We start from the raw sequence: 15,480 nt of genomic DNA, 5'->3' as shown, positions 1-15,480 counted from the left end.
GACTCATACGATGAGCACGGAGTATTCGTCCAGTGCGGCCTTTGCAAGATCTCCTTGGAGCTAGGGTAGCATCACTCATGTGCCTGCGGTCAGATTGTGGTGTCGAGTTGTCCGCTCGACACAATCTAGGTTTGCACGGTTTGAAGCCTGAGAGCCATAGTTGAGAGGTCTGCATAACTTAGTGTGCAACGATGCGGGTACCTGGCAGTCTCCCAGGGACGGAATTCCCTGACGAAGCTTACGTGACGTACTGTATCAGAATACAAATACAGCAGACATTATAAGCCTGAAAGTTTGAAGACTTACGGAATGAATGAAATCACTCCCATTTGTGTCTTTCATGAAGAACGCAGAGAACCTTAGATTAACATAATAAAATTGGTGGTCGTGGAAGACAAGTTTAGAGAAGAAGCGAAATTAGAAAAGTAATGCCACGAAATAATACCCCACAAAAACACCTTTGTATAAGAAAATACTCCATACGCCAAGTTTAAGTTTGTCGTATACTGATCAATAACCCCATAACTCATCATTGGACGGAACCAGCTCCTGTGGCCCAACGGGGCCTCCATTTCGCCGTTTATTATTGGAATGTCCGGCGCGATGCTGCTCACGAAAGACACTGCGGGAAGCCGAAGGAGGCGAAGACGAAGAGGTAACAGAGCCGTTTCGATCTCTAGGAATAGGAGGAACGGGAGGAGCATCCTTATCAAACATCGTTGCATATTCCTCCTCTTTGAGCAAGGGAGGAATGGAAGATGCAGAAAATCCAAACAGCCCGGGAGTAGTGACACTGGTATGTCTGGAGCTGAAAGTTGCTGTAGAAGGGGTCGATGAATATGTGCGGGTAGACTCGCTTTGGGAACTGTACCGACGCATGACTGCCGTTGCAGAAAGTGGAGGAGATTTAAGCTGCATAGAAGACTGTTGACTATCTCGTCGATTATTCCGGGACTGCGCCCTCCAATAATCTTCCTGCGAGTTGCTTCGGCTCGGTACATTGCGTCGTTCAATGTCTCTCTCACGATGATCAAACTCAGCGTGGTTTGGAAGTTCTTCTCCGTCTTCCTCGGAACACGACAGCGACTCACATGACGCTCGATATTGTGCTCTGGGACTTGGAGATTGGCGTGTTCTACTCACGCTTCTTTGCCTATCATGTCGCTCCTTGATCCTATCAACGGAGATAGACCGCTTCCGAGCCTGCATATCCACCATTGGGTGCCGCGGAAAATTGGCGTCATCTGTGTTACTGGAAAGTTCCGGTGACTTGACAACATCTGACCGAAGCAGAGTCTTGAACCGAGTGACTTTATTAGGCAGCGGTGCAAATTCTGCTATTCCCGGCTGCAGATAAGGCATCTCATTCCACGACCCCTGCGTGGGAGCGGATATTGACGGGTCACCAAAGCGGGTGTCCATGTGTGACCCAATGTCTTTCCTTCTTCGCCATCGGAAGATATCCATTTTGACCATCATGCAGTCCGGTAGACACATGTCTTGTCAAGGATTTTATTTGACCATGCGTTGTGGTGGTACTGTTTATTCGCCCGCAGGATTCTTGCGTAACGGTGTCGAGGATCTTGGAACCGTTTGGGCGACGGAAGAAGGGGGGAGAGACCACAGAATACGAGAAATATCAACGCAAAGAGAAAAAGAAGAGGACGAGAACCACCGAGTATTATCAGAATTTTATTCTGATACAAAAAACTGAATGATCAAAAGCCAAACATCTGGAAAGCGTTGAGACGAGTAATGAGTCCGGGAACTGAAGCAACCTCAGTCGCCAAACCCTAAGAGCGCTGATCTCAAGCCGCAACAGACCTGATCTCTGCACCAGAGAAGCAGGAACAAATCGTCACGGAAAATGGTCGAGTAAAATTTAGAGAAGAAGGTGAAGAGTAGGATACATGCTTCATTTTATTTTACAATTAGCGGAGCATCGGCTGGAGGGAAAAGAGGAGGAGGGGACGGAGGGGGACACGAAGGACAATGCAGGCAACCCTCCAGTACCAAACTGTCGGGACCGCGATGAAATGATTGACAGGATACCAGAGGAAGAAAAAGACAAATAGTCTTGCTTTAGCCCGGCGGTTGGCCAAGTATGTACAAAAAAAAAAAAGAAGATTTATTGCCTTTGCCCGAAAGAGAGAAGGGGGGGGGCGGCCTCTTTCTTTTTCTCTTTTACTGTTTCTGCATTATTTTGCGGCGCAGTCACTTCTCCTTTGAGAAGAAAGCGCGCAAACCAAGTGGATCACGCCGACATACCTTAAACAACTTTACTTTTGAGCCAAATTAAAGTGGACATGTATGTGGTTGTATACCCTTGTTCGAATCCGTGCAGTATTCCTTATTAGCCCGTGCCCTGTCGATTGATAAATCTCTAACTTGCATTTCTGTCTGATGGTTTGAGGGGAGGACAAAGCGTGAAAGGGAAAAAAAAAAGACTTGGGACGAAATAGATATCTAGGTCTAGACCGGTTTGTTCGATTCTGCTATTGAGGCATGTCGATTCCATTGTTGTCGACCTTAATCAATACTGGAATGACAAAAGCAGGTGGACCATGATTCCAGCCCTCAATCAGCCGTCTTGCGGCAGACTATCGGCCAATAATGTTCTGTACGCATAATCAAAAACAAGCTTCCTTTGTGGCTTTTTCGAATCCAGGATTTGTGTACATGATTAATCTATTCAGCGGCTCGTTCTTTGTCCTCTTTCGAGGGGAGCGTGTTGCTTTTGTCCCAGGGTGGGATACATTGCTAGCGGGGATTGCTCGACTTATGCCGAACGGAGAGAGTATCTATTGATTCATTCAAGTCCAGACACAAGAACAAGCGCCACAGTAAACTAAATGTAGGGACAATAAGTCTCGCCAAGCCATGCATCTATTCTAGATGTCATAGATGTCATATATGCATTGCGTTGTTATCACGTCCACGGCGAATGCAACGAATTGAGATCCCGCACGATCTCAACCGCGACTATAATCCAGTCAAGGCCAATAGTATCGATCGTTAATCGCCGGCTGGAAGCATCCGATCAGAAGGCAATTTCGCGATTGGTCTCTTTGACCACATCCCCCCTATGTCGGTTGCATTTTAGTCTGTCGACTAGTGCATGTTTTCGGACAATCGTTTGTTAATCACTTTATCTACTAACACTACATGCGTAGTAGTAGTTACCCACGTAGTATTAGTGTTTTCTCAATGGGGGCCGGGAAACCCTCGCGATTTTTCACCGGCTTTTGTCTGCTATTCACTGAAGTGGCTTCCTTTAGCTCTTCTGGACCTAGCATATGTACTGGGATCACACCCCGCAAGCCGCAAGGCGTCTTTTGGGTCGTTGCTGTTGGGTGGAAACGTCTGCGGGATCTACGCTTAAGCAGAGTGGGCAGTCGAAGGCTCCCGGAAATGGCCGGTGCCCGTTAGCATTCGAGTGCTAGCGACTAGGGGCTCCATAACTGGGCTACTAAGTACTAAACTAAGCATGTAGGATTGTACGTAGTACGTAGGTAGGCAGCAAGGGTCGCTTGGTGATACTGTAATAAATTATAATGAACGATATCTGATTGATTGATAGTCAGTATCTAATTATTTGGTTGGCAGTAATTAATCGAAAAACAAAACGAAAACAAAACAATCATATGCTAAATCGATAGTACGAAAGTAAAATCGACCTTAGTGACTATGCTTGTCAAGGGCGTCAGCGTCTAACTCAAGCGACGTGGCGTCGTAAGAGTCAATTCAGGTTATTTTGAGTTTGCACGCTGTCCGCTTTGGAAGTTGGCGCAAGATTTTTCGAATAGATCTGTGGAAACAGCTCAAATTGTGATATACTTCTTAACAACCTGCTGCAGCTCATAACCACACCTTGGCATACCTACCTGGTGCTCCGTACATGATAACTACTGTGTAAACACGCCATTCTCATTGAGGTGCATCAGCGAAATGCGCCTCGTCCCCGCTCGAGGGCCTGATACAGTGTACACCCTAGGAAAAGTGGGTGACCTAGAGATGTCAAATGCAACTGCTAGCCAGGGTCCCCGGCGGCTACCAGTGAAGCTCTTGACTGTTTCCTTGACAGCCAGGGTAGGCTAAGGTCCCTCATTTGCTGTCACGAGTGCAGATGTGCATTTTTCGGTAGACGAAACTCATGACTTACCATAATTTCTCTTGCAGGGATCATGTCAAGTGAGACAACGTGCGATGACGAGCAGGCACCTGATCGTTGGATAAGATTTTGTTGCAATAACTAAGCAACTAGTTAAGCAAGTGCTGAGCGGGGCGATAGTTAGTTGAGTTAAAAGGTTGGCTGTGCTTAGGTCATATTGATTGCTAACTTTTGTGAGAGTTAACTAGCTAATTAACTACCAGTAGATCCGGCTGTGATTACATGCATAATACGAATAGGTGAAGAATAAGGATTGTTCTGATTGGGTTCAAACAGCCAGAAGAGCGCTTAACCGCAGACAATGTTACTACAGAGTAAGGACTTCATGGTATACCGTATGGACGTCCGTCGTGTACTTCGGTAATAATTCGATAGATCGCCCCCAAATCGTCCTTGAAGCCTTTCCATGCAACAACGCTACCTATTAACGTCCGAGTCACGCGCTGAAGATTTACCCAGCATAGTGATGACAATCCGATAGTTAACTGGGTGCTCTGATCTACGGAGTAAACTCCCGGTGATATCCGGTATAGTACCCTTGAGCTGAGGTTATGACCACCGACACTACAAAACATGTCTTTGGGTACACAAACTCGGTCTCTTTTGGAAATCAGGGTCCAAAACGAGCCGACACGCTAAGACTTGTTGTAGTGTGAGCTACACACAGCCAAGGGCGTTGGAGAAATGGGATTGTGCATATCCTACACCATGTAACTATATATTACTTTACATATATCGATTTCTATAACTATGAAGTCAAACAGACATCTGATTAATCAATTGATATAACAGCCATTTCTCATCAGTTCCTTACTGTGATTTAATGTCCTGAGAGTAGAATTAGAACTTGCAACATCAATGTCATAGAATCTCTAACAGAGACGAACATGGTTATTCAAAAGAGCGGCCCAGTTGCTTGAAAATTTATAGCTAGGATCTTGAAACACCATTTCTTGTCCATTTACATTCTATTGATGCCTGAAACTCTCATCGAATATCTCTCATAACAGTTTTTGTTGAAGATACATCAACTGCTTCGGAAATTACCCACAGGATCTGATGAGCAGGGATGAAACCAAGAACTGCGTTAGAAAGATCACTAAGCAATAAAAGCAAATATGCTCACCTCAAGCTCCAATTCCCATATATGCCTAGTTATACACTGTATGTCAAGATGGGCTTGCATCAATGTTGATTTTTGTAAGCTGCTAGTAGCATTCTCATGTCTCTGCTCGCCAAAGCCTTTTCGTTCAGTGGCCATCCAGACAACAAAGACGAGAATTCATCGAGTTTCATTTACTGAACATGTGAAACCAGTTATGCCCTAGGTCAATGTGGAGCACAAGCTATGTATACGTCATAGTCAAAGGAGGATGAAAGAAGGTTTGGTTAGAGTTAGGGCTCGTTGATATCCATTAACCTTAAACCCCCAATCCAAGCGAATTTTAGATGCATGGCCTCAGATCTCAATAGAAATCATGCTCTGCGGCCCGATCTGATCAACTGTCTCAGATCATGGATTCATGTCGTCATTTTCTATGCATGCAAGTCTAGTAGTCGCCTCAAGGCTGATGAAGAACCCCCGGACTATTCATGCATGTCAGGCCATGCTTATCTCAATTTCTAGATTTCTCCTACGTGCTATTATAAAATAATGGTGCTTCTCAATGAAAATAAAGATTTTGCGTTTAATTCATGCAACTATAGTAGCGGACTAGTCGATATCATTGCCCATGCCCAGCGTCATCGTGCCTAGCAACCAGATGGCGCAAAACAATGAACCTCTCGAAACAAAACAATTAACATGAATTTCTCGCAAATGTCCTCCAATAAATATAACCCCATCAATGATTAACTTCCTTCTAGGAATGAGATTTCCGAGACGCCGTCGCTGGTATCAATAAAGCAGAAAATGTGAAAAAATGAGTTTTATGCAAGTTTGTAGGGTGTCATCAATGCGGCACTGATGTTGTGATGCATTCGAGGTGAAACTCATAGATTTTTGACCTGCGCATCATTCAGGAATTTCTAAATTCTCGCTCAGGTCGTTCTCTCGTATGTGTTGGTGAGTAAGTTTGAATAGCCATTGATTTGATCACCAGTCCGGGAGACGGTCATTTCAGACACGAGCGGGAGAGACGCTATGAGCTAGTCATCAAAGTCGTGACAGACATAATAGTCATGAGCAGAGATTATATCATTCCTGCAACGAGTCTATAAGTTTGTGATAAGACGAGTCAATGCTGGCTTTGGCTTTTTCAATCCTTTGAGTTTTCCTTGGTTGTTCGAAGAAGCTTGCGCATCTGACGAGTCGTTTACGGACTGTTCTGAATTGGAAGTGGTTACCTGCGCGCTGTAACCGCCGAACCCTTTGTACCTCTTACTTGCTGACTTTTGAGGAGGTGGAGGCGGTGGTACTGCTGAGATGCTGTTCGAAACAGATGATGACTGCCTATGGTGTGAACCTATCAATGGTTCTCGGGGCATATCTATCGATAACCCTCGGGTAGTAGAGTCCAAGCTATATTGATGTTTGTGGAAAGTCGACGGGTCGTAGGAGGGTACCACAGAGTCTCGGGTTTGATCTCTTGGAAGTGTAGATATCTCCAGCATCCCTTGCTCGGCGTCACGCTCCTGCTGTCGTTGACGGCGTTGACGTTGTTGTCGATTTGACATTGCCTGTTGCCTTTTGGCTTCTCTTTGTGCATTGTGGTATGCGTTGATTGTTTCATAGCGCTTGATCTTCTCGTCCCACTTCTTCTTCCTTCGAAAGAAGAATACAATGGCACCGACGACTATATAATAACGTAGTTATTAGTCCATGTTGCAATGGTCGTACAAGACTGGGCATGTGTCGTATGAATTTCTTTGAAGGGAGCTTACTCGTTCCAAGACCAATGACACCAATGACTACTCCGATCACGATCTGGGCTAGCTTTGATAGTCCACCATTGTTGCCCGAGGCACCTGCCTCATTGTATGCTGTTGTTGGTCCACTAGCTGGATTCGTGCCCGGGGCATCGGTACCAGAGCTACTGTTAGCCTGTACAGTAGCAGCCAAACAACTGACTACTAGAGCACAAGCGAGCAATTGACTCGACGGTTGGGAAGTGTTGATGTGCGGCGTCATGGTTGAATCGATATGTAATAGTTGCTGTAAGAGGGCGTAAGGTGTTATGTCGATGCTATACCATAGTAGGATGATACGTTGTGTGTGATGATGAGTGAGATGTTGATATCGGGAAGTAACCGAGAACCAGTCCGGATAGAAGGCGAGCCGTGACACGGCAGTCGTTCTTGTATTCCGAAGCAAAGCCCAGCTCTAATTGTCACTCCATAGAATGTTTGATATTGACCTCTCGACTTCTCTACTACCATAGAGGAGGAAAATGTAAGAAGAGGTGGGGAGAGGGGACCACAAGACCTATGTACTCTTCGGCCATCCTTAGCGTGAGAGGGAAAGAGTTTCATTTCGTGCGGAGTCAGCTATTTTGAGATACATGAAGGGGCACCAGTAATAAATCAATCTTCCAAGCGGATCTGCATGTTGGCTAGTGTTGGTCTAGTGTTGTTGAGTCAGGTTGCTTTTCCAACAATTGCCCTCTCGGCAGACAATCCTAACATGGAGATGGTCAAGGGGTAATTATAGATGACTTGTCGATATCGACGTTTCACTGGCTACAGCCTGCATTTTCATATGTAGCTAACTACGGCCCTTGTCCTGAATAAACTCTGAAGAATCCTGAAAATAGTATCGGAGGTGGTTGAGGCGAAAGAGGTGGTTGGAGGAGCGGTCCATGCCAAGGGTTGTAAGCGCTGGAAGCCCTAATTCGGTTACAACGTTTGGGCCGTCAAGGAATGGTTGGACAAGAGCTCTCGAAACAACTTGGACTAAACATCGATACAGTTAGTCCCTATGCAATTACGAATTTATTAGCTGCATAGAGAAGTTTCTATAAATGTAGTTAATCTATATTCTGCAGGTTGATTCGTGATAATTTACGCTGCAACTCTCTTCACATTGGTTTGTTCTATTTCTGGTTGATCTATGTATAGTTAGAGTATACTATACCGTCCTTCACCGCCTGATACCTAGACCCACCTGATACCTGATTTGCTCCAAATCGCGAAAAATCACGGAGAATTCTAACCGCGTCAAATCAATCAATATGGGTCAATATGAGCTCGCACTTGAAGCGTTACGCTCCTTGAAGCCAGGAGAAAAGCCCAATATCAGTTTGGTAGCAAGAACATATGGTGTTGACCCTTCAAATCTGTCAAAGCGTTTTCGCGGGGTTACAGGCTTAAAAGAAGCACAATACAACAACCAACGATTACTGAGCAAGGAGCAATCGAGAGCGCTTATAAAATGGATAAATCAACTCACCGAGCGCGGCCTGCCACCTACAAATTCCATGTTGGAGAACTTTGCAAGAGAGATCTCTGGTAAAGAGCCTGGCAAAAACTGGGCCTCACGCTGGCTCAAGGCTCATTCGGATAAGATTATTTCTCGCTATTCTAAAGGCCTCGATTCGGATAGAAAGAAGGCAGATTCAGAATACAAATATACATTATATTTTGAGCTTATTGGCCAGAAAATCGAGCAATATAATCTTACGCCAGATCAAATTTATAATATGGATGAGAAAGGCTTTATGCTTGGTGTAAGCACCAAAGAGCGGAGAATCTTTACCCGGCGCAAATATGAGCAAGGAGGATATAAGCAACACCTACAGGATGGAAACCGGGAATGGATAACTACAATTGGCTGTATTTGTGCCAATGGAACTGCTATATCGCCTGCTCTTATCTATATGGCCAAATCAGGCGATTTACAGGATTCATAGCTTCAAGACTTTGATCCTAACCAACACCGCTGCCATTTTACAGCCTCAGAGTCAGGATGGACCAATAATGAGGTTGGATTCGCCTGGTTAGTCAATGTTTTTGATAAAGAGACCAAATCCCAAGCAAGCCGGGGATGGCGGCTCTTGATTCTCGATGGCCATGGATCCCACGTCACAATGAAGTTTATTAACTACTGTGATTCGAATCGAATTCTATTGGCAATTTTCCCAGCTCATTCAACACATACTTTACAGCCTCTTGATGTCGCTATTTTCTCACCTCTTTCTACGGCTTATACGGAGCAATTGAGGTGCTTTATAAATGATTGCCAGGGCTTCACCCGGCTTACAAAACGGGACTTTTTTAGGCTTTTTTGGGCGAGTTGGGAGGCTACTTTTACAAGCGAGAATATACTCTCAGCGTTCAAGCATACCGGTTTATGTCCCTTCAATCCGGACCTCGTTATACAGAAATTTACTAAGAAAATCGAGAGCCGGCCCTCATCTAGCGATTCTGGAGCTTCAATTATTCCCGCTGAGGATTGGAGACGGCTTCGGAAGCTTGTACAAGGCGTTTTTGAGGATTTATATGATCAAAAAGCGATTCAACTCAAGGATACGGTGCTCCACCTTTCTACAGAGAATATTCTACTCAAAAATGAGATTGCAGGTCTACAAAGAGCCCTCATTCATTCGAAAAAGCGCTCAACCAAGGGGAGGGCTTTATTATTCGATATTCCTACAGAAAATGAAGGTGGAGCACTTTTTATGAGCCCGTCAAAGGTGCAGCAAGCGCGGGATAATATACTCAAAAAGGATGAGCAAGCCGCGCAGGAGCAGGCTCGTAAAGATGATAAAAAGCTTCAACAAGAGCTTACAAAGCAAGCCAAAGAGCAAGAAAAGGCTGAAAGAGCTCAAATCCGGCAAGAAAAGCAAGAACAGCGCCTGCAAGAGGCTACGGAAAAACAACGCCTTAAGGACGAGCAAGAACTCGCTAAGTTAGCTCATTTACAGCTTCAAAATGATGTTCTAGCAACTCCAAGCGCTCCAAAAAGGGTAACTAAGCAAGTTTCCAAGCAAGTAAAGCCAAAAGCGCAGCCTCAGGCTCATACAGAGGATAATGGGGTGGTTTTTACTACAAATCGTAGGGGCCGCACGATCCGGCCCCCTGCGCGTTTTCGGGACTAATTTTTATGCTTATTCGATTTCTTATATTTCATTTAGTGCTACAACAAAAATTTATTATATTTTATTATCACATGGTGCTGTAAAGCTTCAAAATATTTTGTATGATAACTCATCAAAATCAGGCATCAGGTGGTTCTAGGTATCAGGCGGTGAAGGACGGTATGTGATTGATTGGCCGTCAAAACGCAAACCAACAGCATATAAGAATAGGCAGTCCCGCAGAAATATTAGAATGAATTATTTTAAGTCGAATTGTTTTTGTTTTTGTTGCAAAGTGCTATCAAAAATCTGTCGTCTACAGACTTGCCGGTGCCTGGCAACGGTGAGATTGCCATCTGCCAACCTCGCGAGTCTTAAAAATAACAAAGCTCCTCGGTTCGAAGGCTAGTACTCACAAGCGAGAAGAAGACTTATATAAATAGCACCAACCTTGCATTTTCGAGGAGTTGATAGACTATAGATAGAAACAATCTGCATTTGTAAGCTACGAAAACGAGAACAACCGGCCAGCTTAGGGTCACATTCTGATGGAGATCATTTTTTTGTTCCTATATATATACATATAGGCACCTATGTGATTGACGAGCATGCCTAGCATGCCCCATTTATCTTGAGCATCTTCTGCCAACGTTACAGGAGCTACTTCGTCCACAAGTGGACGAATGACCTATTCCTAGACTCCCTATCATGCTCTGGGTCGAGAAGCATCTATATGAGCTGCACTTTTCCGTATCACTGGCACTAATGCTAGAGAATATGCGGCCAAGAAGCGGGGTCTTTTGATTTATCATCACCTTATATGAGCCAAATAGCGGTCGGTCTAGATGTCTTCTATTTAGGGAATCTATTTTTTGGCTGTTTTAAGTATATCAGATACTACAAACCTAGATAGGAAGTAGACCAAGATGCCTGGTTGTGCCCTAGACGTTGCTTACTAAAGGTGGTAGTTCTATTCAGAGCACTCCTGTTATAATCTTTATCTTTTTCACCATCTCCTAGAGCTGGCATGAAGGGAGGTCGGTGTTCTTGAGGGCCAACAGCAGACGTTTCCCTCCATGACTGGATATTACTACATCCATTTAGGAGTCTCTGTTCAAGGACTTGAAATCACCTATAAGTGGGAAAGAATACCTCCAGTGATGGCCTACTACTTACTTTCATATTCGACCCTCATCATTAATTGAATCCACGCCTTGATTTCACTCAACACTACAAAGATAGGGAGCCCTGAGCTCGGATTGTCATTAGATCATTCTATTCTATATTGCAAGACCTAGCAGGAGACCTTGAACAACTATCTATTGATGCTGACACGACCATAGAAGGTGCGAGTTGACGCTTCACATTCACCCAGACACCTAATCGGCATAAGGCCTATAGATGTCCAGCTTTTCACCCGTTGCCTCGAATTCCAACTCAACGCAACACGCTACAAAGAACACAGATCCTTGATTTAGATTATATGCTTTGCTCTCACTAGCCTTGGCCATCATTCTACCTTCCCCACCGGTAACGCAGATGATACTGGGACCTTCAATGGGGCTCATCTTCTCCTTCTCGCCGGCTTTGAGATGGGTGGCAAGAACATTGAATTCGCTGATGGGCGGCGCATATTCCACGGTCTTTCCATTAAGACCTCTATTCGAGATATGCTTTCCTAATCGTGCTTCGTCGGGATCCTGAGGCCAGCCGGTAAAGGCTTCGCAGAACAAGGCAACGCTATCGCGGCCTGGACGGGGACAGAATCCAGTATTGAGAACGTTGTCGGATCGGGCCATGCATTCCATGATATTGCCGGATAAGTATGCATGCATGCCATCGGTAGGGACATAAACTGCTTCGCCATTCTGTAAAACCAGGTAGTTCATGCACACGACTGCAAAGAGGGTGCCATTGTCGTATTCGGAGTACTGTGCTGAAACCCTTTCAAGCATTTTAGGAATATATGAATATTTCCCGAATGCACTTTCCGGTGTCTTGGTCAGTTGCCTGATCGTGTCGGCAACAGTCCTTTCGTCGGCTTCGAGCATATTCTGCCCTATCTGTTTGAGGGTTTCATCATTGAAATGAGATTCCGGTGTTGGCAGGAACTTGTTCAAAGGTCCATTTCGGAAAAGCCGCGTCAAATCATTAAGCGGCTTCCAACCGGCAAAGAGTTCGAATTGGGAGAGCGCAATGGCGATCTCGGGTTTGTGGGTTGTATCAGTGAACTTTTGTGGAAGTTGTCTATGAAGTGATTCGGAGAGTTTGCGGTCCGGGTGGATTTGAAGAGGAAGAGCCTTATCCATCGACAATATCTATTCCGGGGTCAATACAGGGGCTAGCTCGAATCATGAGGATATGATAAGACTTACCTTTGGCAGAAAAGGCAAACCGCCACCGAATTTGTCTACAATCTTCTTTCCAACTAGATTCGGGTTCTTGTTGAGATAGTCTTCGAGTGTCTCGTCGGTCCCTATGACAAATGATGGGACAGAGGGATAGGTGCCCATCCACATCTTCTCTTCATATCAGCACCGAGGATAAAATGCTATCGGCTGGAGAACCATTTGAATGCTGTACGGACCTCCGAATACGTTTGGTTAGGATCGATCTTGAAGTCGGTGCCCGGTTGCTTAGAGGCGAGTACGGCGGCAAGCGAGTCCTCGCCTTTCTTGCCCCAGGGGTCAGTCTGTCAGAAGGGGCAAAAATCAGCATAAGCCTCTTGATATTGTACATCTATACGAAATAGCCTTCATACTTTGCATTTGCAGCGAAGCTCGACGACAGATTGGCCGCCCATGATGAATGTGGTGTTGTACCCAATGTTTATGGGAAGTTATTTGCGCTGGGCAACCGATGTCTAGTCGCAGACGTCAGGTGAGTGAGGCCTTGAAACAAGTGATAAAATAAATAGGAAAAGAGCACCAATATAATAGGTGTGTTCTATATTGTCTAACATGTGAAGATAAATAAAGTAGGATGGCCTCTAGGCCCTTTATACGGAATGTTAGGGCTTTGGGAGTGGATCACGGCCAATCTCATATATACGTTCGCGTGCCGTCATCTATGGAGGAAACTTGCGGACCACTAACATCCCCTTGGGGCTGCTTTATCACCTTAATTAGGGCCTGGGATGATTAACCCTTAAGTTCGACAGTGCAATTAAATGATTATTCGCCTCCTATGTTAACCTGCTAACTCCATAAAAAACAAACAAAACAATAAATTCATATTGAGGATGCTCAAGAAAATATGCCACCCGGAAAAGACGCCGTTATTATGTGGGAAAAATGAACACAGAGAAAGGGAAATTAAAGACAAGATGTGGTCGATGAACATGACGCTGCAAATGCTCTCAGTACCATAGGTCGTCCTGATCACGAACCATCTCAAGAGTCATTGTTCGTCGACGTAGCTTGGGGGTGGCGGATTGCGATCGCTTAACAGTGATTACTTGAGGCTTTTTGTCAGGGCGAATGGCATAGAACCTTGGGCTGGGTTCCTGTTCTCCAAGTCGAGAAGTGCTGTTGGCTCGTGGACCCGCGGGTCGTGTCAACGTAGCCGACGACATAGCATCGGACAATGTGCTGGTTGGGCTGTGGATTGTTTCGAGAGGTGTTCCACGCTGAGAGTGAGGCTTCCGTCTGGTTGTGGTCGCAACAGGTGACCGGCCACCAATATCGGGATCACACGAGTGACTTCGTAGTCGTTGCTGTCTCTCGCTACGACTTTTGATTGAGTTAGCCTCATATTCGTCGTCGGCGTCATCTTCCGAGTCGTTTTGACAGTATGAAATGTCATCATCGCTCAACCGAATATCAGCTATCTTCAATTCCTGCATGTAGTGCTTACTGGCAGGCACATAGCGGAAATGAGGTCGACTCTGCTTGTCAATCTTCTCGGCGACTTCCTGTGCATAGTCTGGCTGCACAGGTCTATATCTAAAGTCTGTGACTTTACTTTTGTCGACTGATGTTTTTCTGACAGGAGAGTCGACACTCGAAGGAAGCAAGATCCGAGTCAATCGCCTAGCCTTCGACATAGCCTTTGAGTCGACTTCCTTTTCTGTCCTCTCCTCCTTCATGCCCCTCTTTTCTTTTGTGGTCGACTCGTCATCGGAGCTGTCGCTAGCAGAGTCGAGAAGCAAGACTTCCTTGTTGCCAATGTCGATACTAGGGACAAAGCCTGGTCCATATTCTTCGTCGTCACGGAGGTATGGGTTCTCGAATTGGGACCAGGCCCCTTCGACGGGAGGGGTGATTGTAACATCACCCCACCGTGAGTGAAGGCGAGGCCGTCGTGTTTTGTGTCGACGGATGATGCCGAGCGATGAGTTTACAATGTTCGCCATGTTTGAGAGTTGGCGAAGTCGATGGTAGTCGTCTCTCTGGGTTGTCCTTCCTCAATCACGATTGAATGTTTGATAGTTGAACGACAAGAAAATGAAATAAATAGGTTGAGTTAAGTCAATTCGGAAACCGATAAAACAAGAGTAGAGGGGAACAGTCAAGTTCCCATTGATGTCCAAAGGCGATGAACGGAGAGTGGCCCAGGCTGAACAGTCTTATCGAGCAAAGGTCCGCACAGATGTCCTCATCACCCCGCTGTTATGCTCAGGACCAGCCGGCAATGTTAGGACTCCTATCTTTGAATGACACTTCAAACAGTTGAAGAGTCGAGAGACGAGACAAGAATGAAGAGTGGCAGGCAACAAGGTTAAGTATCACTAGAGGGTAGTAGCTGCGCAGGAAGAAAAGAAAAGTGACGGAGAGCCTTGATTGAGTTTCTCTCGTTTTGTTTCAAACAAGCTTGCTTAGAAAGAAGCACAAATATTACAGCAACTGTTACAGGTTATGCATGCAACTAGACCAGATGGCGTAGTAGAAATGAAAGAGAGAATCAGTTTTTAATAAATCATTCATCATAGACGCCTGGGTCGTTAGTAGGTACATGGCCATATGTACCTCTAAGATCAAGTTGTACCTGCGCTGCATAAATTTACTCCCAATAGGGCTAGGTTGCATGAGGCCGGAGTTTCACATTGACATTTCTGGATAAATTAAGAAACATTTTTAGATGCTAATTATCTGTCTAAGGTTAGACCGACAAAGGGGTGTAAAAATAGATCCTTCGTCCAAGCTCTCAAAATTGAAGATAACTGCCATATCGAGCCTAGTTTTGGCGGTTAATCATGCATAATGCACCAATCTTTCTATAAACAGATAATTCGAGCTAAGTATGTAAACCACAGCGAATGATTGGCCGGTTGTTTAACGCTCTGTTCTCTTTGCC

General features: G+C 45.2%; 4 protein-coding genes across 4 annotated transcripts; all 4 read right to left on the bottom strand.

Moving 5' to 3' along the window:
* Positions 1-510: 510 nt before the first annotated feature.
* EYB26_007978 (uncharacterized protein) lies at positions 511-1,467 on the bottom strand (the record flags this gene model as incomplete). The annotated part of the gene is made up of 1 exon (XM_054267237.1): positions 511-1,467. The coding sequence occupies one exon, from the start codon at positions 1,465-1,467 to the stop codon at positions 511-513; it is 957 nt and encodes a 318-aa protein (XP_054123212.1).
* A 4,918-nt stretch (positions 1,468-6,385) lies between these two features.
* On the bottom strand, positions 6,386-7,301 carry EYB26_007977 (uncharacterized protein; the record flags this gene model as incomplete). The annotated part of the gene is made up of 2 exons (XM_054267236.1): positions 6,386-6,966; positions 7,055-7,301. 2 exons carry the CDS (start codon positions 7,299-7,301, stop codon positions 6,386-6,388), a joined length of 828 nt encoding a protein of 275 aa, XP_054123211.1.
* Positions 7,302-11,564: 4,263 nt separating this feature from the next.
* EYB26_007976 (uncharacterized protein) lies at positions 11,565-12,988 on the bottom strand (the record flags this gene model as incomplete). Its single annotated transcript, XM_054267235.1, has 4 exons — positions 11,565-12,503; positions 12,561-12,704; positions 12,773-12,877; positions 12,947-12,988. The coding sequence occupies 4 exons, from the start codon at positions 12,986-12,988 to the stop codon at positions 11,565-11,567; spliced, it is 1,230 nt and encodes a 409-aa protein (XP_054123210.1).
* Positions 12,989-13,543: 555 nt separating this feature from the next.
* Positions 13,544-14,539, bottom strand: EYB26_007975 (uncharacterized protein; the record flags this gene model as incomplete). Its single annotated transcript, XM_054267234.1, has 1 exon — positions 13,544-14,539. One exon carries the CDS (start codon positions 14,537-14,539, stop codon positions 13,544-13,546), a length of 996 nt encoding a protein of 331 aa, XP_054123209.1.
* Positions 14,540-15,480: the final 941 nt, after the last annotated feature.

This window comes from Talaromyces marneffei, chromosome 6, assembly GCF_009556855.1.
Source record: "Talaromyces marneffei chromosome 6, complete sequence".
Lineage (NCBI taxonomy): Eukaryota > Fungi > Ascomycota > Eurotiomycetes > Eurotiales > Trichocomaceae > Talaromyces > Talaromyces marneffei.
This window is presented reverse-complemented; position numbering and strand designations above follow the sequence as displayed.